At 34.3% G+C, this 23,023-nt stretch overlaps 2 protein-coding genes across 2 annotated transcripts; one reads left to right on the top strand and one right to left on the bottom strand.

The window, feature by feature from the left end:
• Positions 1–2,092: 2,092 nt before the first annotated feature.
• Positions 2,093–17,944, bottom strand: LOC131934594 (uncharacterized). Its single transcript, XM_059290655.1, has 5 exons — positions 16,695–17,944; positions 15,353–16,552; positions 10,353–10,391; positions 8,899–10,065; positions 2,093–4,064 (listed from the first exon to the last, which is right to left on the bottom strand). The coding sequence occupies exons 1-5, from the start codon at positions 17,931–17,933 to the stop codon at positions 2,973–2,975; spliced, it is 4,737 nt and encodes a 1,578-aa protein (XP_059146638.1). The 5' UTR covers positions 17,934–17,944; the 3' UTR covers positions 2,093–2,972.
• A 1,386-nt stretch (positions 17,945–19,330) lies between these two features.
• Positions 19,331–21,925, top strand: LOC131934605 (uncharacterized). The gene is made up of 2 exons (XM_059290666.1): positions 19,331–19,457; positions 20,381–21,925. The coding sequence occupies exon 2, from the start codon at positions 20,386–20,388 to the stop codon at positions 21,685–21,687; it is 1,302 nt and encodes a 433-aa protein (XP_059146649.1). The 5' UTR covers positions 19,331–19,457; positions 20,381–20,385; the 3' UTR covers positions 21,688–21,925.
• Positions 21,926–23,023: the final 1,098 nt, after the last annotated feature.

Consider the following 23,023-nt stretch of genomic DNA (forward strand, 5'->3'; position numbering starts at 1 on the left):
GCGGATAGTGGTTTTTCTATATTTTTTTATGAATTACTTTTTTAAAATTTCATTCGGAGGTGAAAGGGGAAGAAATGGTAGAAATGCCTAAAGAAAATGTATATATTTACGGAAAGTGAGTAATGAAAAGAAGTGTAATTCAGCTTTATTAAAAAGTCGTTATCGGAAACTTAGGCTTTTGAAAAATTCAAAGTAGAAAAAGTACCATTTCCGGTTATCGGAAATCGCTCAAAAGTTGATACGGATCTACGATTTTGATAACATACTTACAAATGAAATTTCCTCAACGTAACCGTAACGGTACTCAAGTAATAGTGTTTACACACACATACACACACACACATAGACATACGGACACGATTGCAAAACTATGTTTTTCCCACTCATGGAGGTGTAAAACGTCAACATTTGCAAAAATCTCGATTTTTTTTTTTCACAATTACAAGACTTTCTCTATTCTTTGTATATACGAGAAAGTAAAATTACATTATTTTACAGAGTTTGTCAATTATGGAGATGAATCAGTTCTTGTATCCCAAAGACCAGACGTCTACAGATGCTGTAAAGATGTGAAGAACTCCACAAAACCAAGACAAATGGTCCAACTGTTGTCTGGTCTTGTCGTCATGTGTGACACAGTGACAGATGGAGGGGGCTGGACAATTTTTCAACGTCGTGTAACTGGGATCGTCGACTTCTACAGAAACTGGACGGAGTACAAGAACGGATTTGGAGATTACGGCATTGGTGATTTCTATCTGGGCAATGAAAACACATACTGTCTTGGCTTAAAATATGCCCACGAGATTCGTTTCGAAATGTCTTACAAAGGAAAAAAATATTACGCCAGTTATTCCACATTTAGCTTTGGTTCAGAAAGCCAGGGTTATAAGATGTCTTTTAGTGGCTACTCTGGTACGGTTGGTGATTCTCATGCATTTTCTAACAACATGAAGTTCAGCACCTATGACGTAGAAAACGATGTGGATTCCTCAAAAAAACTGTGCCGCTTACTACCAAGCGGCGTGGTGGTACGCCAACTATCACCGTACCAACCTAAACGGTATCTGGGCAAGTCAGGTGTACGGTACAGGTTTAAACTAGTATGCTATAACATATCAGTACCATAGTGTTGACAGTTGTGAAATAAAAATTAGACCAGTGGTTTAGATACTATATAGTTATGTTTGTATATATATGTATATGTATATATATATATATATATATATATATATATATATATATATATATATATATATATATATATATATATATATATATATATATATATATATATATATATATATATATATATATATATATATATATATATATATATTCACAAACAATCATACGCACACTCAAATACACACACTCACGTACATAGTCACATACACTGAGTCACATATACACATACTTATACATACTGATAGATCACTACACTTACATTCTTACACATACACACACACCATTAAAGTTATCAATTAGTTTTAATGGCAATTAACCATACCGTTTCTAGAAAATTCGAAAAACATTAGCCAGCTGATTTTAATAGTAAAAGAAAGATCGATGATTATATGATCAATATATATGATCGTTTTTAATCTTGAGACTTCCACAAAAGGTTCTTATTTCAAGATGGCCACCGCTGCCATGGCAACCATATTTTCAAAAGAAACACAGATACATGCAAGTATATAGAGCGGGTAAGTAGGTCACCAACCAGTTCTATGGCTCATCCAGGTATTATTGAGCCGTAGAACTGGTTGGTGACCTACTTACCAGCTCTATTTGGACCTCCCATGTATTCATTTCCCTGTTAAAGTTTTACCCACTCAGCCATCCCCAGCAAGAATGACATTTAGTACGTATGTTCAACTAGAATGACATCAGTGTTTATTTTCAACGAGAATGACATTAGTGTTTGTTTGTTCAATTGAGATAATTTGAAGAAAAAACAATATGTTCGTAAGTCTTGTAGTTTACTCAGAAACAAAAAAAAAACCCCACACCGTTTTTAATTTTAAAACTTAAAAACAACTTTTAATCTTAGGCATAGCGAGCGCTAATGCCTTCTCTACAACTCATAAAATTACATATTCCTATATCTAACTAATGCTACTGGTATGTTTATTGTTTATTAGAAGTAGGAAGACACAACGTTAAGTGGTAAATATTTTTAATAGTATTTCTTTTGGTAGATACACATAAGGTTGAAAAGCTCTATAGGCAATAAAAAAATCTCTGGGCTACAGTCTAAATTAACTATGTTTAAGAAAGTAAAATAACTGTGCTTGAAGACCTGCTGCGATACAATAATGTACACTGGCACAATCATGCCCATAGTTGAGACTAAAAAGACACACAGCTCTGTTTAATTTGACAAATTATCAAATATTGCAAATGCTTCAACAAATAAAGAAAGAACATATTCGTTTTTATACAGTGATACAAATGCAAAAACAGAATAAGTGCATAACTAAAGGAATTAAAAAAAAAGTAACTATATTTTATCTTCCCTTAATTCTCACCATTAGTTTTTTTTTGAGACGAGATTGTAGACATTTATAGCATTTTATAGCACTTTTTGAATAGCTTTTGGTTTTTACAACTTTGATGTGTTTTTGTTGTTGCTATTTTAGATAGTGCCAAAAAATGTTTTTAAAATTGTACGGTATTTGTAATATCATGTACAAACTGATGAAAATGTAATTGCATATGATTGCTATAATACATTTAGGCCTACGGTGAATGTTGACACTGTATTTAAAATAATAGTAACTTAAAAATACTGGATTAAATGTAGGAGATATTTGAGCAGAATAAAAAAAAATGTATTCTAGGTAAACTATTTCAATAATTACCTTTAAATATATAAGTGGATATTCATGTTCATGTTGAGTGTTTTTTGTGTTAAGCATATATTTAATTTCTATTCATTTGGCATGAATATAAAACACTCATTGTATTTGTTAAAGTATATTGCAACTTCTTGCAATATAACTACGTACTCTACTCCACCAGCGTGTATTTCTTCTATTTTCTGCTTGTTTTTCTGTTTTCAACAATGTGGGTTTTCTGTCAATAGCCTGAACCACTCCATCGTTCAGTTTATTATGTTGAAGTTGATCATCAGTTTCGTTTTTCAACTGTTTAATTCGCTCTTCAATTTTTCCATCCGTGTTTCTCAAAATAGTCAGCACGTCGTCATATACACCTGTCTCATTATTTTTCTCGGCAAGTAGTTTTATTTTGTTTTCGGCCTGGATTTTCAAATCTCTTAATCTATAAATACCATCTTTATTTTTGTCGTTACTGAGCAATGCTAAGGTATCGTTAACGGTACCAACAAATTTCATGGCATCATGGATGTTATTTTGGAATCCTGCTTGAGTGATGAAGACATCTCTTGAAGCTTTACCTCGCTGGAAGCTCTCCGCATCATACCTAGCGCCAAGCTTTGACAGGCTGTCTACCATCTTTAAGAGGGATGCTCTTTGTTTTCCTGTCTTGTCAATGTCTTGTGTCATGTTGTCGAACAGCAGAACTCTTCTACCGCACTCCTCACTTAAGGTCGCAAAACCACCGATCTGTTCACTGCACCATTCCGGAAACGTTTGATCCTCGCCTTCATTATCTCGGTCAAAATCATCCCCACCAGTTAAAACAAGAATGCAGACGTCCCTGATAAAATCTCTTCCCAGTATTTGCTTTAGATTATTGAGAATACTGACGTCCTCTTCCGTGAAGCGACCGCCGTATCTGACGACAAGAAGTACAACGTCATAACCTTTTGGTGTCATCCTCATTGCTGCCTGAAGATTCTCAACGGCTTGTCTAGCATCTTCTTCAACCGTGCGCTTAGAACTTCCGGCGGATGGTACTTCAACGACAGTGATTTTTCTGTTATTAATAGATGCTGATTCACTTTGAAGCTCCGATCTGACAGAGCTAAAGCTGCTGGAAGTTTTGAAAGCCTTGAAGCCAAGAATGGAGTTAGCTGTTGCACTTTTCCCGGTTCCAGCTTTACCAACGAGAAGGATATTTAGTTCTGGTGTTGCCATCTGTCCAGACATTAATAATTTAATAAACACAAACTTGTTTTTAATAAAAGCTAACACTTTTAGATGAGGTAGTAGATACAAATACAAAGCCAGAGGAAGTCAGAAATAAAAATATTTACTATTTCAAATTAATAGTTATATATTTTAATTTACTTTTGATTAAATAATAAACTACATTTAAAACGAAATTTGCATCGTGTCACCAATCATTATTTTGAACAGTCTAACAACTTGTATCTTATGAATTGTGATTTCTTCGTCTTTGCTGCTAGAAAAAAAAACACAAAAAACTAAACCTTTTAATGATATATTCTCGGTTGTCCTTGTCTTGGTTTTTAAACACACCTATCTTTAGATTGTCTGAAACATAAAATATACAAGTATTGAAATTACTTTCTTTAAACAAAGAAGCATCGTATCGAATATGTGATTCTGCTTTATATAATCGCTGATAATGCTGACCAAAAAGCCAATTACCATATTACCATCTTCAACTATCAATTTTGCACTCTCTCACATTTATATTTTTTTTATTCACTTTAGCGAAAAAAAGACCAACTCCTAATACAATACAAATTAATAATACCCATAAAAATACACAAGAAAAAAAACAACCTCAACACTAAGATTGGTAAAAATACAAATAAGATTAAAATTTTAAATAAATGCTGGTCGAATAAGACAGCTTTAATTCCCCATAAATCCATAACTCCACATAAAGAATACCTATAAGAACATATAAGTAAATAATCCATCCACTCATAATATATATATATATATATATATATATATATATATATATATATATATATATATATACATACATACATAAATATATATATAGGCCTATATATAAATATTATATATATATGTATGTGTGTATGCGTTTGCATTTTACATACTTATAATTGTTAAAGATACATTTCTAAAATATTTACCTATAACTGTTGTGTAAACGAAACGTATAGACTGTCGTTGACTTGTGTCGCTCGCCCTTGATGTTATGCGTTAGCTAGCTAATTCAAAATTTAAATAGTTTTCTAATAAAAGAGAATTCGTAAAAGGGGATTTCCCCTTGGCTGATGTTTTCCTCAAAAATTGACAACATGAAGGTGGGATAATGTTACCGTGGCCCTCCCATTGTGTGTGTGTGTTTCTATGTGGGTATTTTGTTTGAATATGTATATGTTTGTGACACGTTTGTATTTATTTGTGATTAGTTTCCTGGTTTGTGTCTCAGTGCGCCTGTACTTGTGTCTGTATATGCTTGTGTTATGCGTGTCTGTGTTTCTATGTTTGTTTGGTGTGTCTGTATGTGTTTTATCTGTCCTTTGTTCTTCTTTCTTAAATCCTGAGTGTCAGAACATTCATTAAAGCCTCGGCTTAACGTTCTTTTGGCCAGGGATCACAAAATTTCTGACGCTTGGGTTCACGACAATAAGACTGTTAGAAAATGAATTTTAGCCGTAATTTTGCGTTTTAGAAAACTGTTTTAATAAATTGTAATATTAATGGATTAAAATACTCTATGTTGGACGGGGGGGGGGGGGGGGGGGATGGGAGGTGGAGTCAGGGGAAGTGACGTCACACTTTTGCATTATAAAAAAGCAATGTTAGAAAATGAATTTTAGCCGTAATTTCGCGTTTTAGAAAAATTGTTTTAATAAATTGTAATATTAATTGATTAAAATACTCTATTTTGACAGAGTTCAGACAAGATTTTTTGGAAAAATATCGATGTTTTAAGAAAACTCATATGCAATTTTAAAAGGGGGTTGTATGCTGATGTGTGACGTAATTTTAGGCGGGGGGGGGGGGGGTCTGACTGAGTGCAGGGGTAAAAAAGGCGTCCGTCGTTTATGGACGACCCCTTATATTGGTTTGTGACAACAAACGTCATTCGTTGGTCTTTTCGATGAAGTGCTGCGTATCTGCTTTGTATGCTAGACTTGCTAATTCGAAAGTGCATAATTTCTAATACATCACTATGACAGATTTAAAGGTCATTAATTAAGTCAAAAGGAAAATTTAACTATACGTGTCAAGTAATGTATGCCTCTAGGCAACATATGTAGTTTATTCACAAAATAAACAAGTATCTATGTCCGGAAGTGAAAGAAGTATTTTATTTGTGTAGGCCTATGTGATTGTTTGATTATTGATATATTGTCGTATGTGTGACAAACAATGGCTCGTTGGGGGGGGGTGTATTTCGTTTCGTAGTCAACAAGGGGAGTAGGCCTATCTGTTTTAATTAGTCTTTGTTTTCTGATCTAAAGTGGACGTACCCCGGGAAGGTCTTGGTCCTCAAATGACAAATTCTCGTTTAAGTGGTCAGAATAGAAGGTTAGTTTCGTCTAGGTTGAAAATCATTAATTTTGAGTCTGTGTCTTAGTTACAGAGAAATAAAGCCTTGTTTTTTTTCTGTTAAGAAGAAGCGGGCGTTAGGGTGTTGATACTGAAAGCATATTTGTTTGTCGTGGATCTACTCCATGAATAAATAAGTGTACCAGTGTACGTGGTTTTGTTTTGTCATCGTTTAAGTTAGAACTGTGGCGTTTTATAGCATGAAGCCCAGCGGCTTACCTATAAATGGTAGTAAAACACTTCTTACATGTTGAATATTTTTTAAATACCATGACCCACTCGTAATACATGTATTCTTTAAAACAAAAACATTAATAATACTAAAAATGAACAAGCGATTATAATGAGAATATAACAACTGGAGTCATACAACAGCATTCAGTTAATTTGATGACAACAATGTTTTGGGAGAAGTATATATGCAATGGTGTGAATAATGTGGGATGTGTGATTGGGTGTGATTTGTGTGGATAGTGGGGTGAGATATTGGTTGTGTAATGTGGGGTTGTGGGGTGAGGTGTGGGTCATGTAATGTGGGGTAGTGGGGTGAGGTGTGGGTCATGTAATGTGGGGTAGTGGGGTGAGGTGTGGGTTATGTAATGTGGGGTAGTGGGGTGAGGTGTGTGTTGTGTAATGTGGGATAGTAGGGTGAGGTGTGTTGTTAAATATGGGATATTGGGGTGAGATGTAGGTTGAGGGTTTTGTAATGTGGGGTAGTGGGTGAGGTGTGGTTTGTGTAATGTGGGATATTGGGGTGAGGTATGGGTTGTGTAATGTAGGGTAATGGGGTGTCGGTCGGTGGGCATTTGTGATATAAATGATGTAGGTTGTCAAATTGGTGACTCCTTGGTGGCGATTGTTGTTAATCGAGGGTGTGTGAGGGGTACGGTACTGTTTGAGGCATGTAGGTAGGGGCTATGTTTGGTTTGTTCTGGGTGGGGGGGGGGGGGGTACGGTACTGTTGTAGGTAGGGCCTTTTGGTTTGTTCTCTGTATGGGTGTACTTTATGATTTCGCGTAGGGTGGGGTTCTTATGGGTTTAGGTCTACTCTATGTATTGTGTTAGTTAATTGTGAGTTGGGATGTGTGTGGTGTGGGTAAGGTGAATGTTTATGTTGTGGAATGGGTGAGTGGGTGTGGATTTTGGGGTTAACTGATTAGTAGTGTGAGGTGTGGGTTGTGTTTTGTGAAATAGTGATGTAGGATGTATGCTTGAATGAATGGTGTATGTTGCGACGTGTCGTAATTGGATCCTGTGTATAGTGCAAACTTTTGATATTCTCTTCCATTAAATTTGTTGATTTAATACTCTGTGAAAATAATTATTATTTCACATGCGAGAAAAAAATTAATTAAAAGCTGTCGTTAGCTCGTGTTGTGTATATGCTGTGATATTGTTTCTTGCAATAATAATAATTAACTCAGTGATCTGTTGAAGGCTGTAATCCGCTATATTAATTTGTTTTACTTTCAAACAATGTCTGATTACTAACCTTAATCTTCGCTTCATTAACATACAAGACAAGTCTTATAATACGGGTTTAATAAAGTTTATTTTATATCATTCTAGAAAAGCAGCATATTGTGATTAGAGTACTACATTGCAATATAATCTTTGATTACAAAAATATGTGCAACAAACATAATGTCATTTTATTTTTAATAAATATAATATAGTAAATAACTTGGCATATACATTTTTTATTTAGGATGTAAACGATATTCATTTAATTGAGTAGGCAACTATGATACTGAATAATGTAATGATTTCTAGAAACTGCAGAGGAAAGCTCCCCCCCCCCCCACCCTTGAGCTGTCTAGTATAACATTGAGATCCTTCTGTGATGACAGTAAAACATGTTGGTGTTAAACTCGCTTGGAGTAAATAAAAAGTTTTTTTTAACTACTTAACTGATGCGACATGGAATATGATCTGTGAAAATTTAACTGGCTAAATACACAATAGAACGATGCTACACCGTAAATATAACATGTTATTATAAATAAGAAATCAGAGTTGCATACATTTATATACTGAATTCTTCTTCTAAAATATAAAGAAAATAATAAAGGCCTACACTTGAAAATTAATGGTTTTTTATAGTATCAAATTTAAAATATATCTACATCTACGTTTAAAAGATTTTAAAATAATAAACAATAAAAAAAATAGTTTTGCTTTTCAGACATATTGTGTACTTAATAATTGGATCCAATTAGAAATACTACTAGCTCATAACTCTTGTTTACATTTGTTGATGTTTTTGTTTTTACTAGAGATTAAACTAATCAATAGGGAAAAATGACAGAACATGTTTATTTGTTTGTTACATAATAAGCCAAATCAGCTGTAATCATATATAAAGCATATTATGCAATATGAAACATAATAAGGCTGATATTTAAATGATATTTATGTTTAGTTGTATATCAGTATGCCCACAAAGTTAAGTCTGAGAAGTTTAAGAAATAGTGCACCAGCTAGAATCGGCGTTAGCTTTAGATTCTACAGCCACCATCCGATCCCGTTCAGCCAGGTACAGCTGTTCAGCTTTCTCTCGCAGTTGTCTCTCCTGCTCCAGCTTTAGCTTGTACTCCTCGGCAGCCCGCTTTTTGTTCTCTTCAATTAACTTCAATTGTGCTTTGTTTTGAGTTTCTATTGCCAGGTTCTCCATTTCGAACAGCGCCTTAGATTCTGCTACTTTTTCAGAACTATTTAAGTCCAGTTCAATAGTGTGCTGTAGACATTGGACCGTTTCCAAATATTTCTGAAGTTTACCTGTTCCTTCATCTTGTTGCTTGATAAAATCAAATAGATTTTTCGATTGTTGGTGCAGTAGTTTCAATTGCGGAATTTTTTCCTCAGGATCCAAAGAACTTATTTCGTTTAGTATTTGCAGAATGTAGCTTGTCTGTCTCTGTGTGTCCTCTTCAACAACTGCCACCCGGCTCTCAACAATCAGCTTTTCTCTAGACTTCACAGCTCTATCGAAATACTTTTCATTATACCTCCGCCCTTTCTCTCTCAAACTATCCACAAAGACTATCAACTCATCCATCTGTTTTTCTCTCTTCTTTCGATCTTTTGTTGTGTTATCAAACAGAACAATTCTCTCGCCACACTCCTCAATGAGGAACCTGAAGATCCCATCCTGTTCTTTCCACCAGTCTTTAAATGTTGTTTTTTCTTCACTTGCAAAATTATCAAATTGATCGCCGCAGGTCAAAACGAGGATGCAAAAATTTCGGACAAAATCTTTTCCAAAAGTTTTTTTTAAAAACTTGACCGAGTTTACGTCTTCTTCAGTGAACCTCCCTCCGAATTTAACCACCAAAATAAATGCATGGTAGCCTTTCGGGTGTAGTTTTACAGCATCACCGAATTGCTCCAGCAGCGCTTGTGTTACTTTTTCCTGGTCTTTCTTCTCGTTGAGTCCGGTATCGCAGACTCCAGGTGTGTCAACAATCTTGATGTTTCTACCTTTGTAAAACACGAAATCGTGTTTTATTAGCTGGGTCACAGAGGTGGTACTAGCCGTTGATTTAAACGTTTTTCGACCGATAATATGATTACCTAGTGCACTTTTTCCGTTTCCGGTTTTACCGATGAGTAGAAGATCGAGGTTTCGTTTCCCCTGAAAATTATGAGTCGTAATATTATAATATAATATTACAAGTTCTATGGCATCACATGATACTATATCGTTTAGAAAATCACATTTTTCCAAATACATTAAAGTAATAAAAAGTACAATGTATACACGTACAAAAGAACAAAGATTAAAATAATATATAATGCGATTGCGTGTTCGTGTGCGCGATAGTTAAACATATTTTTTTTTTAAATTCTGCAACTTAAAATATTTACTCCAATTAAAAAACCCTACAGTACAGACTTTAAACATTTAAAAAATACACTTACCAAAGTTTCCCAAGACAGATAGACTGCCATTGTGGTATGCTTGAAATAACAAAAAAAACAATTTAAGGTAAATTTAAGCAAACATTAACTTATTCTATGTTCTAGAGCTTGTAAAATAAATTAAACTTAACACTTAGGCCAATTACTGAAACCTAAACCAATGGTGTTTTAATTACTTTTTAATAGAATGGTGTTATAGGCTGCTATAATAAATAGCTAGTAAATAAAAAAAACGCACACATTTCAACATTGATAGCTAACATGTTTCTCTCTCGCTTTTTCTTTCTTTCTCTCAATATATATATATATATATATATATATATATATATATATATATATATATATATATATAACATATAACATATATACGCCTACTTATACAATATTTGATTCTACATACATGTTCCTATGTAAAAAAAAGAATTTTTTTTAAAACACATCTGTTACCTGTTTGCGTGGACTTATTAGTAGTTGTGTTTAACATTGGCGAACGATATTTTATTTTATATTATATTCAGGCATAGATTTCCTGAAAACACATTCCTTTTCTGGGGATTTCCCATAGCCGTTTTTAATGTTAGAAAATAAGTTCTTCGCTTCGAGATGTAGTTTCAGTTATAACCATGGCGGTTTTAGTTGGGTTTTTTTTTTGGGGGGGGGGGAGGTTGCTGCAAAAATACAGTAGAAGTTAAGATGTACATTACGGTATAGGCGTAGGCGTAAGCGTAGGCGTAGGTGAAGTGATTATGGGTGTGGTTTTGGCGGTGGTTCTTGTTATGAGTCACTATTGCAATAGAGTTAAAATAGAAATATAGCATTATTCACATATTGCCAACCACGTTTTTGGTGCAATAATTTTAACAGATTCGCCGCTGAAACCTACCATAGAAGTGATTTAAAAAGCTAGGATTTTAGTGAAAAAAGGTGGGAGGATAATTATCGCCCGGGGTATCGTTCTAATTAAAAAAGTTAATTGTGGGGTTATGTCACGGAGTGGGGAGAGGAAATACCTGGGCAGGTAATTGACTGTGTTGAATCTTACTACGATAATAAGTGTCAACAGACCCTTTAAATAAAAATATATCTGTGGTGTTACACCGCTATACCACATAACCCTCTCACACACACACATTATATTTATAGACTACACATATGCACACATATACGCACTTACACATTTTGATAATTATAATATGTTCTTTAGAATGGCTATGAAGCTAGTCCATAATTAAATAGAATGGACAAATCATTATTTGCTTAATTAAATCAAAAAATACACGCCCTGCTACCTATGTTTAAAATTCCGTGTGCAAGTTTTTTTGGTACGTGTATATTAATAATTTTGCTGTTTAATAAGCTGTTTTCAAAGACTGCTTGAAATGAATTTCTTTACGTGCAAATGATGTATACGAACGGCTGTCGACGAATATATGATAAAAATAATACATTTTATATAATATATATATATATATAAGTATAAATGAAAATGGTATGTAATACTACACCGTACAGTGTGTTTGTGCATTTATTCGACAAGATTTCGTTTTGAAATAAAAATTTTCGAGTCCTTTCTGCTTCAGATTTTTTTTTTAGATTTTTGATTGATATGGCTAGAATCTAAAAGTCTCAACAAAAGCATAATGTCTAGACATTTTAAAGAAATGTTTGAAGCTTTTGTGTGATATCCTTGCAGCAGAAAAACGTAGCGCCTTCATTTGCTGTTTACCTGAGGTAGATAACGTACATTTTCGGGGTCAAGGTGATCTTTTGAAATCACAAGTGACCTTGCGATTTTAATTACCTTCCTTTCCTGGCCGTAATTGATGACTAACATTCTAAAGAAAGTTAGGTAACAAAATTCCTCGGTATTTTCCTAGAAAAGAAATTGTTTATCTGTCAGCTTCAAAATTTTTCATTTTTTTTTCTCTTGTCTCTTTTGCTAACATAATTTCCTGGTATTTTTTCTGGAAAATTTGTTTATCTGTCAACTTCAGTTTTTTTCTATCTATCTCTCTCTCTACCTCTCTCACACTCTCTCTCTGTATATATATATATATATATATATATATATATATATATATATATATATATATATATATATATATATATATATATATATATATATATATTGATATATTATATGCTTGCTTAGAGAAGATGTATTGAGTCATCTAATTATAATGATACTAAACTGCTTTTGTTTTGCATTATACTGCATATATTACGTAATGAGGTATAGTTAGTTTTATTTTTATTTTATTAATATATGTTATCAGGTTATATTGTATTTCATTTTTGCATTACTTTGATAATCATTATTATGAGTAAAGTAGAAAATATATTACATTTAGTAATGTTATATACTCAATGATGAGGGACTAGTGGTCATTTTGGATTCAGTCCAAGGGTGTCCTGAATTATTTTTTTGTAATGTGAAGGAATAGGGGGCCTACTTACGTAGCTTATTAAATATAATTAGATTGAGGGTTACTAAGCAAATTACCATCATATTAAACTTGCATTTGGGGATCGGCGTGGTCGGGCCGATAATTCTAATGCTTGCTAACTAAAAGTAACGAGTTCGAGCCCTCGGGCAGACTAGGCTCAACACAGGAACCCATCTAGGAGAAAAAACTCCAAATCAAACGGTTGTTTTTTTCTTGGATAGAAAAAGGCTATAGTAGAAAATCCAAAAAAAAAAAAAACAACAAAAATTTAAAAAAATGGGCTGAAATCGGAGTCAACGGGGTTATATGGCAAATACAATTTTGAAAAGTTATACTTAATATTGTTGTGGGAAATCCCTTCCAATATTACGAACGACGAACAAAATAAAAAACGTGCATTCATTTTCAAGAAAAATATTTTTAAAACATAAAAAACAAACAATAAATGAAACAGCCTTTTAAATGCAATATACTTGGCATCTGCAGTTGTAAACTTTTCTTGAAAAAAAGCAGCGTTCTAAGTCTGGCTCTAAGAAATGTAATTTTCTTGGAATTATGTTATGCAAGTCATTGTGACAAATACACATCAACATGTTTTTATGTCATGTTGCTTTCTCAAAGTCTTGACACGGATGACTGAACAGAACACCTGCGTGACATACTTTATGTGCAATATTTTTATTGAAATAAAAATTACAAAATATTTTAGTCTGCCTTTAATTTAATCTTTTATTTAAAGCTGCACGGAAGAAATCTTTTATTGTTTTAATAAAACGTGAACATAGCAGGGAGAACCGTGCCAGCTGTGTTTCTTCTAGTAACATCTCACCGTGGTGATGGTTGGGTAAAATTTGCTCTCCCCACCTCCCGGCACAAGTCACCCCAACCACGAACGAAATAGAAAAATATATAATTTATATGGAAGATATATAACTAGTGACCGTTCCTCTTATCTGTTTCAATATCCTCAATATATTTCACGACGATTTCAAAAGCGTAAATTTGTTGCGTACACCTGCTTGTCTACGCCACTACTCTCAACACTATGGAAAATTTGCCTCCTTTCCTAGAAATTAGATCAATGTCACCTTGGTTCAGTTTGACCAACGTTGGAGCCATTGACAGTTGTTTTTGTTCTGATGTTTGAGGGTGTCATCTATGACAGCACTACTTTATAACGCTTTGTAGATAAAGTTGTTTTTTTTTTGTTTCAATATATGTATATTTTAGCTGGTGGTAAGTCACGATCAATTTTTTATCCTCTGCAAATTATCAGATACAGACGACGCCTAGAAGCCTACTTCAAAGTTATCTGGAAACTTAAACATGCTATTCTTAGCTAATTTAATGTATTATCAATGTTTATATTCCAGTTGCGCGGTTAAAATATCCAATTAATTATCTCATCCAAAGCAAAGTTCCGTGAACGAGACCGTCAATAATTTAAAAATTATGCAACCAATTGTCTCAATACTTTTAGATTGGTGTGCTTTTACAATAGAAACAAGTCAATAGGGAACACTAAGCATTAATGTATTATTGTATTCTCTGGTTTAATAGAAGAGAATGTAAGTTTGGTTGAATTTTTGTCGCCCTAGGTGAGTTTATTATTAAAGCGCTAACTTAATGAAAAAGTTGTCTTAACTATGAAAAATGTCACATTTTCCAATATAAAAATCAGGTTGTTATTGAAGGGAGCAAAAATATATATTAAAACACAAATTAATTTTAACATGTTTTGTAATATGTTGGTTTTATCTTCAACTCTGTAAGTATTTTCTTATAACTGTTTCTCAAAAACTGCATTTCTGTTATTAAATAAAACTGTAATACAAAAATTAAGGCAAACATGTGCCCCTCCACACTTTACATTTTTAACTGTCTAAAATTTACTGTATCAACACTACTGCAACATCTTCTTGGAGATATGTTTGCACATAGTATATGTATATAACTGTAAAAAAATATAGGAAATCCACAAAACAAAAAATGGGTTTTAGCTGTTTAACGTTTATTATAAAACAAGAAATTGGATGTAATTCGAGAGATTATAGAATATAAATGTACTACATATTTATTAAAAATGCAAAATTATATAAAACACAAAGCAAGCAATTATTAATACAATGTTTATTCTCATTCGTCTTACAGACAATGTTTAAAAATCAATGATAAAACCTAAGTGACACGTTACAGCGGATAGAATTAAAATGTATATATATTAGTTAATTTTGTCTTATTTCTCCTCCTCATCCTTGTTCTTTACAAATATATTTTTAGTGAAAAAACTAGCAAGAGATCATACATAATATGACGTAGAAATTATAAACATTATAAACACACCGCCATTGATTTAGGCTGCACCAGGTTTGCATTGTTACTCGAATATTTCTTTTATTCTTGAGTTTCATATTTTTAATACAATGTGCAAATAATGTGTATGTGTGTGTGTCTGTGTTTTTTAACATGGTTTTTAAATGTGTTAAAAAATAATTATCACTCAATCGAGTACAGATTTGGAATTTGTTTTCGAATGATCTCAAAGCTTTAGTTCCCGAAACTAAAAAAGGGCTTTATAATTTCAATGAATTCTTTGAATAAGTTGCCTTGTGAGCAGGCTGCTGCTATGTCCTTGCTTGTATCTGTAGTTGGCAGTTTGCTATAATGGTTTTTCTGACGACAGGAAGATTCTGGAAGGGTCGACTTGTCGAAGATACGGGGTTTCTTTGAAAGCATCGGATATTTCATTTTTTCACGTGGTTCGTACATGGACTGAGACCTTTGCATGTACGTAGTTTTTCCGATGTTTACGTGAAGGCTTTTTACTTGCCTCTTCATTTCTTTTTCTAAAGTGCTGATGCTACCTACTAAGTCATTAACCGAGGTTGTATATGCACTTATTTGTCGTAGGTCATTCTTTAAATCTTCGATTATCTTCATTTGTAACTCTATTTCTGAAATGTCCAGAGGGTGATTGGAGCCTGTGGATGATTTTACACTGATCAATCTTGTTCGAACGGTTGTTATAAAATTCTCTGTTCTTGTCTTGATTGTAGGTAGAACGCAATCAATCAGCTTTTGCATCCGATTCTTGTCCGTAGACAAGAAATCATCTTTCGATATTTTTAACTCAACTTTCATAAAAGACAATAGTTTTTCAACTTGTTTATGTTTAGTCCCTTCATCCTTAGTTTTATTGTTGAAGAGAACACATCTGAACTCGCATTCTCTGAAAATCGAAGCCATCTCTCCAGTTTGATTCCTACACCATTCTTCGAAGTTCTTGGTGCCTCCAGATTCCTCCATTGTTTGTGATTCAAACTGATCTCCATGTGTCACGACACACACGCCAAGCTTCCTCAAAACTTCTGGGCCTAAAATAGCTTTCAAAATTTCAATAGTATATAACACATGTTGTTTGCATCTATCTCCGTATTTCATAATTATCAAAATTCCCGAAATGCTATAGCTACTTATATCTATGGCTCTTTGCACAATTTCAATTAAAGCTTCAACATTTCTGTGAGAAAGTTTAGTTGATATCTCTAGGCCTGGGCAATCTATAACTGTAATTGTTTTTTCCTCAATTATTTTCACAGCTTTTGTTACCTCAGTGGTAACTGGTCTCGTGCTTGGTGAAGATTTAAAAACACGTCCCCCGATTATAGTGTTGCCTGTTGCACTTTTGCCACTGCCGATTTCACCGAACAAAAGCAAGTTTACATTGTTGCTGATAGCTCTGTAAGCACGAAACTGAAAAACGACAAAAAGCAATAGCAAAATTTTATTAATATGTTTTATATTAGATACTTTCATTTCGCTAATACAACATGAAAAACACTTCTAATTTCATTAATTTAAAATCAATTGCCCATGATATTTAAAGAGCACCTACCTCTTTTTCCTCTTTCAACATGAAATGCGTTTTCTCAGATTGACACAAAAGAGCTGCGTCTTTCATCGGTTTTACGGTCTGCTGTGTAGAATCAGATACAGTTTCCAACTCTCTGTGTTGACCCCGTTTCTTTTGAATCATCTCTATAGCTTCACAAATATACGCGTTGCTTTTCTCACTCGGGCACGTCCGCTTCAGATGTTCAAGCTCCAGCAATGTGTTAGCGTAAGTATCATCAATGATTCCATTCATGGTTTTGATAATGTCGTCTACTTTAAAATTGTCTTTGTTTTCATTGGGTTTGTTTATAGATTTAACTCCTTCTAAAGTTTTGCGCATGACAGGTGAGTCCTTAATTTCCAATTTTCTTTTTCTTGATACGATCTCTTGCAGTAATACATCGACTTCTGTTCTCAAAAACTCTGAAGTGGTGGAATGGTGTCCGAGTTTTTCCGACAATAACTTCGCGTGATCTCTCAAACCGTGTTCAATATCGGACAACTCAATCATTTCTCTGGACACATCCCCTGTTTTGTCGATACGCTCCAGCTGTTTCCTAATGTCCGAAAGTTTTTTCTTTGTCACACCCTTGAGTTCTTGTTCACACTTGAGTGCTTCACGTTTTGCCATCGTTTGCTGGTACTCTTGCATCGAATATTTCGTCGTACTTGCATGTTTAATTAACTTATCAAGTTGAGTTGAGAATTTGGATTTATCCGTATTGTCAAACAACACAGACCTCTTGTTACATTCATAGTAGAGCTGTCTCAACATCCCAGTTTGGACTTGAAGCCAATCATCAAAAGATTGATTTTCTTCGGCGTCCAATTCAAAAGCATTTCCATGGGTAAACAAAATGATTCCAAAATCTCGTAACACGTTTGGTCCAAATATTTCTTTAGCAGCCTGTATCACGTTGGTGTCATCTTGGCTCAACCTGTTCCCGTACTTGAACACAATGACCAGAGCGTTAAAGCCTTGTGTCATCTCAAACACCTTGTCCTCATCAGACCAATCACAGCTCACAAGGCTTTTGGGTAGGTCAAGGCCATCGACAACTGTAACTCGTGCCCCATTAACGGTCGTGCTCTCGCACATTAGTTTGCTCTTGGTCTCGGTTGTGCACGACATCCCACGGAAGAATTTTCTACCTAAAATGGCATTGCCAGTTGCACTTTTACCGTTGCCAGATTTTCCAGTGAGTAAAATAACAATGTCACTTACATTTGCTGACGCCATTTAAAAATAAACTGTACCTTAAATTAAAAAAAAAAAAAACTTTTAACAGCTTACTCTAAAACTTTTGATTGAAGAAACACATGTTTTGCTATACCTCAATACAAATTAATTTTAAGCTATAGCCTCCAGGAATATCACTAAATATCGTGAATAGCTTGATGACGAAGATTTAAAAAAATAAATATTAATTATTGATACTATAATAATACATTGTGGTTTAAAAAATATGATACAAATATTAAAAAGGAAACACATTTGTAATATATATATATATATATATATATATATATATATATATATATATATATATATATATATATATATATATATGTGTGTGTGTGTGTGTGTGTGTGTAAACAATTACTAAATGTGTACCTAGATTTTATTAAATATATTTAATTCATAAATTATTTTTCAAAATTTTATGTTTGAACAGTTTTACTTACGTGGTTCTGCTACGGTTGTTGTGAGAGTAGCTGCGAGTATTACAGAGTTATCTCTCGCCTAACCTGTCGTTTATACTTGGAGCTTCGTTTTCTTGGAAATCTATTAATAGTCTCTTGACCTATTTAACTGTTGAATTCAACAGGCGTTACAGTGTAAAACGTTTCAGCCTTTTTTTTAAATTAATATAATCCCTGACAATGTCTTTTGTGTTTAATTTAAAATATTTCATTTATGACAAAACTTTAATCCATTATAATTTGTTTTCCGTAAGTTTTTAGTTACAACCTGATAGTAAACCAACAAATTATTCTATCAGGTATTTGATTTTGTAATCTACTAGATATTTAAAGCGACATGACTAATACGTTTGACATAAAGAAACAAATTAAATATTAATAAAGAGTGTTTTTAACAAATAATAACATTTTTCAATCCACAAGTTCCGTTTTCGAACCTGAGGTTTCATGAGCCAAAAGAAGTAGAGTTCACTTTTTTCTGTGGCCTCGGCATATCAAGGGATAGTGTAGTCAACAATTTGCCCTGACGCCTTACTTTCCGCAACATGAGTTATGTAGGCCCTACCCTTCAGAGGTGGATGGACTTATGGATGTTCTTTTTTTTTTAACCCCGAAAACGAATTGAGACTTTCAGGTTTTTAGCCTAGCGCTCTACCGTTAGGCCACCCCGTCACATAAATCATCAATTATTTACGAAATATTTTGAAAACTATTAAATGTTATCCATTGCTTGCAATTCATGTTTACTAATGTGCTGTTGAGGTTATATTTGATGCTTTATTTTCTTCTCATTGCGTTTTTGATTTTGTTTTGTTTAGTTTTATAATCGTATGGATGTAAGGAACAATAAAAATATTGCGAAATGTTCTAACAAATATTTTAAAGAGGCATTTGTCTGGCTGAATAGGTAACTGTTTTGTCGTGTACGCGGGACGGGAAAGGTTTGGTTGGCTGCATGGTGACAAGTGGCTTCCCTTGTGTAGTGTGTCAGTTTAGTTCCCATTGGTGCAGACTGCATAACCTGTTTCAAGCTTGCTGTGTCTTACATTTCAATATAAAGGTAACTTTAAGTTTATTTTACCTTGAAAATATAACAACACCATCCGTTTTTGTTTGCTAACTTAATGTTTTAAAATTGTCTACAATTAGTTGTAACTTAAAGACTAATATATGTGGTATCTAGTGAAACGTTATAGGAAACTAATAGAAAACGGTCTGTCATCTATACTAACAACAAAAACTAATTTCTTACTTAGCCTACCTCTGTTATTTTAAATAATGGCTATTCATTGATTGAGTGCACAACAAAAATCAATATTTTAGACACTCTACACCAGGTCCAGAGAAGTCTATTTGTTTAAGGGGGTAGGCTCCAGAAAAAAAAAAACGTCTTAATTAAAATGTTTTATTTATTTATTTGTGTATATCTAAGTTAGGGTACTTAAAGGAAAATATTTCCATGCATCGGATGCTCTATTGAAAATATGGTTGCCATGGCAACGGCGGCCATCTTGAAAAAAAAAATCCTTTTCTGGAGTTCTAAAATTTTATAAACTAAAAAATATATATATTGTCATATGCAAGGACTATTAGTTCATAAAAAATTAATCGGTTATCCTATTTAGTCAATTTAACGTCATATTGCATTGTCATCTAGTCTTGACCCACGTGCCGAATTATAGGGAAATTGGTCGGTTAGAAGTGCTTGAAATTTCGCTTGCCCGTTTGATCTATGACGACAGACAAGATAGACAAAAGCACAACAGGGGAAGCAAGTTAAATAAAAGCTTGTATAAATATAATCATTATAATCACTATAATCACAGTAATCACCACATTCATCGAATCATAATAATCCTAATAATCTGTATGATCACAATAATCATTTCAATCATCAACAATGGGTTTTAAAATGATTTGCACTCGAAATTTTGATTTTCACTTTTGCGGCTTATGATTCCCATTTTACGTGTGTATCCACAGGATAAATGATGGCCTCATCGAGAATGTCACAAAACAACATTGATCTACTTCTAATTGGGAAAACTGGAAACGGTAAAAGTGCAACAGGAAACACGATACTGCGACGTAAAGTGTTCAGATCGGTCCCAAGCTCGAGTTCTGTTACAAAACACATTCAAATTGATTATTCCAACTTTAACGGTCGTGTCATCAAGGTGGTAGACGGGCCTGGTGTTGGGGACACTGACCTCAGCCAAGAAAACGGCGTCAAGCTTGTTCTGGACACCATGAAATTTGCTATCGCGGCCAACCCAGAGGGCTACCACGCTTTTCTGCTGGTTGTCCGGTTTGGGGGTAGGTTCACAGAGGAGGACATGCAGACCATCCGTGTACTGAAGGCTTGCTTTGGTGAAGACTTTGTGTCCAAGTTTTGTATCCTGGTGGTGACGTGTGGAGACCTTTTCGATCCTGAAGAAACAGAAACAAATTCTTTTGACGAGTGGTGGCGCCTGCAGACTGGGGTGTTCAGAGAACTGGTCAAGGAATGTGGACACAGGGTTGTCCTGTTTGATAACAAGACAAAAGATGAAAACAAGTTGAATTACCAGCAGAGTATCCTTATCCAAATGGTTGATGAGTTAAGAACCCTTGGTACACGGTATTCAGACCAGCACTTTAGAATGGCTAAAGACACCCGAAATCGCCTTCTTGTAGAGTCTAAGCTACCCATGATCCGTGAAGACAGTATGAGAGAGACGAGCCTCATCATCCAACAGCTGGCAAAGATCCAGCTTGACGAGCCAGAGAAACAGCTGGCAGACCTGCATGAGCTGAAGAAACGCGCTGATGTCTTGCTCAAATCTATCCAGGAAAACGACAAAGGAACCGGTGCTCTAAGCGCTTTGATTCAAAATGCCAGACACATTGTGAGCTGTGTGGAGGACCAAATCACCAACACCAAGACCGCCGTAGAACTCAACGAGAAACGGAAACAGCAAGCGGCAGAGATGGAGAGGATGAAAATTGAAAGGGAACAGCGACAAAGGGAACTTGACGAGGAACATCGCCTAGAACTGGAGCATAAAATCAAACAGATGGAAATGGAACAGCAGGAGTACAGGTGTAGGATGGAATCGATGGTGACCGGCCTAAAGTCAGAGTCCCAGAAACTGGAGCAGGAGTACACAGAGGTCAGGAACAACCAGACGTGGGAGATGGTCAAAAGTGTTGGTGCTGCAATCAGCAATCTCTTTGTAGAGCACCTGATGCCAATTGTAGTAGATGGATTAAAGTCTCTTTTTCGTCGTTCTGATGCCAAAAGCAATTAGGACAGACAATTATAAGAACAATGCTATTACGTAATGAAGATTATATACAAAGCGGACTTTAAAATATACTGAATTCATTTTACAGAAGTTAACCTACCACTCAATTTTTGCACCTAGTTAACATTATTTTATTCTCTAAATTAAATTCTTGTAATACATAAGTTAATGAATATATCAATATATAGCAAACAAATAACTGGGCTTAACTAAATTATTAAAAATTTGTTTGGGAATTACGTTAATTACTTTAGTGGGTTTTTTTTTAATTTATTTTTTGGATTGTTTATTTTCTATACTTTGAGAATTTTATATTTGATGAGTGGAAGTTACCACTACCTCAACCACCCCCCCCCCCCCCCACCCCCACCCACCCCCCCCCCCCACCGACCTCTTGCAGTCGTCCACAAACTCGATTTCCTTATGGCCCGGCCCCCTTACTTTTCCCTTTGGCGTCATAAATTGATACACAAAAGGGAATAAGTGGCAGTTCGGGTCTAGAAAAGGGGATTTATTTAGGGTTAAACGGCTTATAACAGGTGGGATGGCAGTTGTGGAAAATTGGTTTGTGTTCTACAATACAACCGACTGATGATGATTGGGACCACAAAATGTAATTTCTTATGTCTGAAAAAAAACAAGGATATTTTTTCTTTTATAAAATGAAAATTAAATAATAAACATTGTTTTTTCAAACTTAAATTTTGACGACAATAAATCGGTTTTGGTATTTTATAATGTTATGAGGTGATTTTTAAAAAAAAACATTTGGTTATCATTTCTCGTAATAGTGTGCAAATTTGATATTTAATGAAAGTTACCATTAAGCAAAACTCACCCAGTTTTGCAAGCATCCACAAAACTCGACTTTCCTGTTGCCGCGACCCCCATTTCCCTCCTATCCTTTTTCTGGATGGACGTCGTAAATCATTGTCCTGGGGGAACTGGGAGGAAATTCTGGTCTAAAACCAAAGGTTTATAAAGGGGGGAAGGTTGGTTGTTGTGTGGTATTGCTTTGTATTGTACAGTGCATCCGAAAGACCATTTCCGAGCTGCAAACTGGGTCGTCTAGTATAGCATAAACATTATTTATTCTAAGCGGCACTCTATAATTTAATAAATGTTGAAGTAATTGTAATATTCAAAAATTAAATATCAATACAAATAACAAACATTTAAATCAATTAGCTTAAAAGTGTCGAAATGTATTATAGACTCGCCACGTAATACGACATTTGACAGTGCTTTTAATTACTACACATTTTTAATTAGCTGTGTTTAGCTTGCAATATACGAAATAACTAAAACATATGATTCAGTGCTATCTCGAGATGCCCTT

This window comes from Physella acuta, unplaced genomic scaffold (assembly GCF_028476545.2).
Source record: "Physella acuta isolate Inbredline_101_S28 unplaced genomic scaffold, ASM2847654v3 ptg000113l, whole genome shotgun sequence".
Lineage (NCBI taxonomy): Eukaryota > Metazoa > Mollusca > Gastropoda > Physidae > Physella > Physella acuta.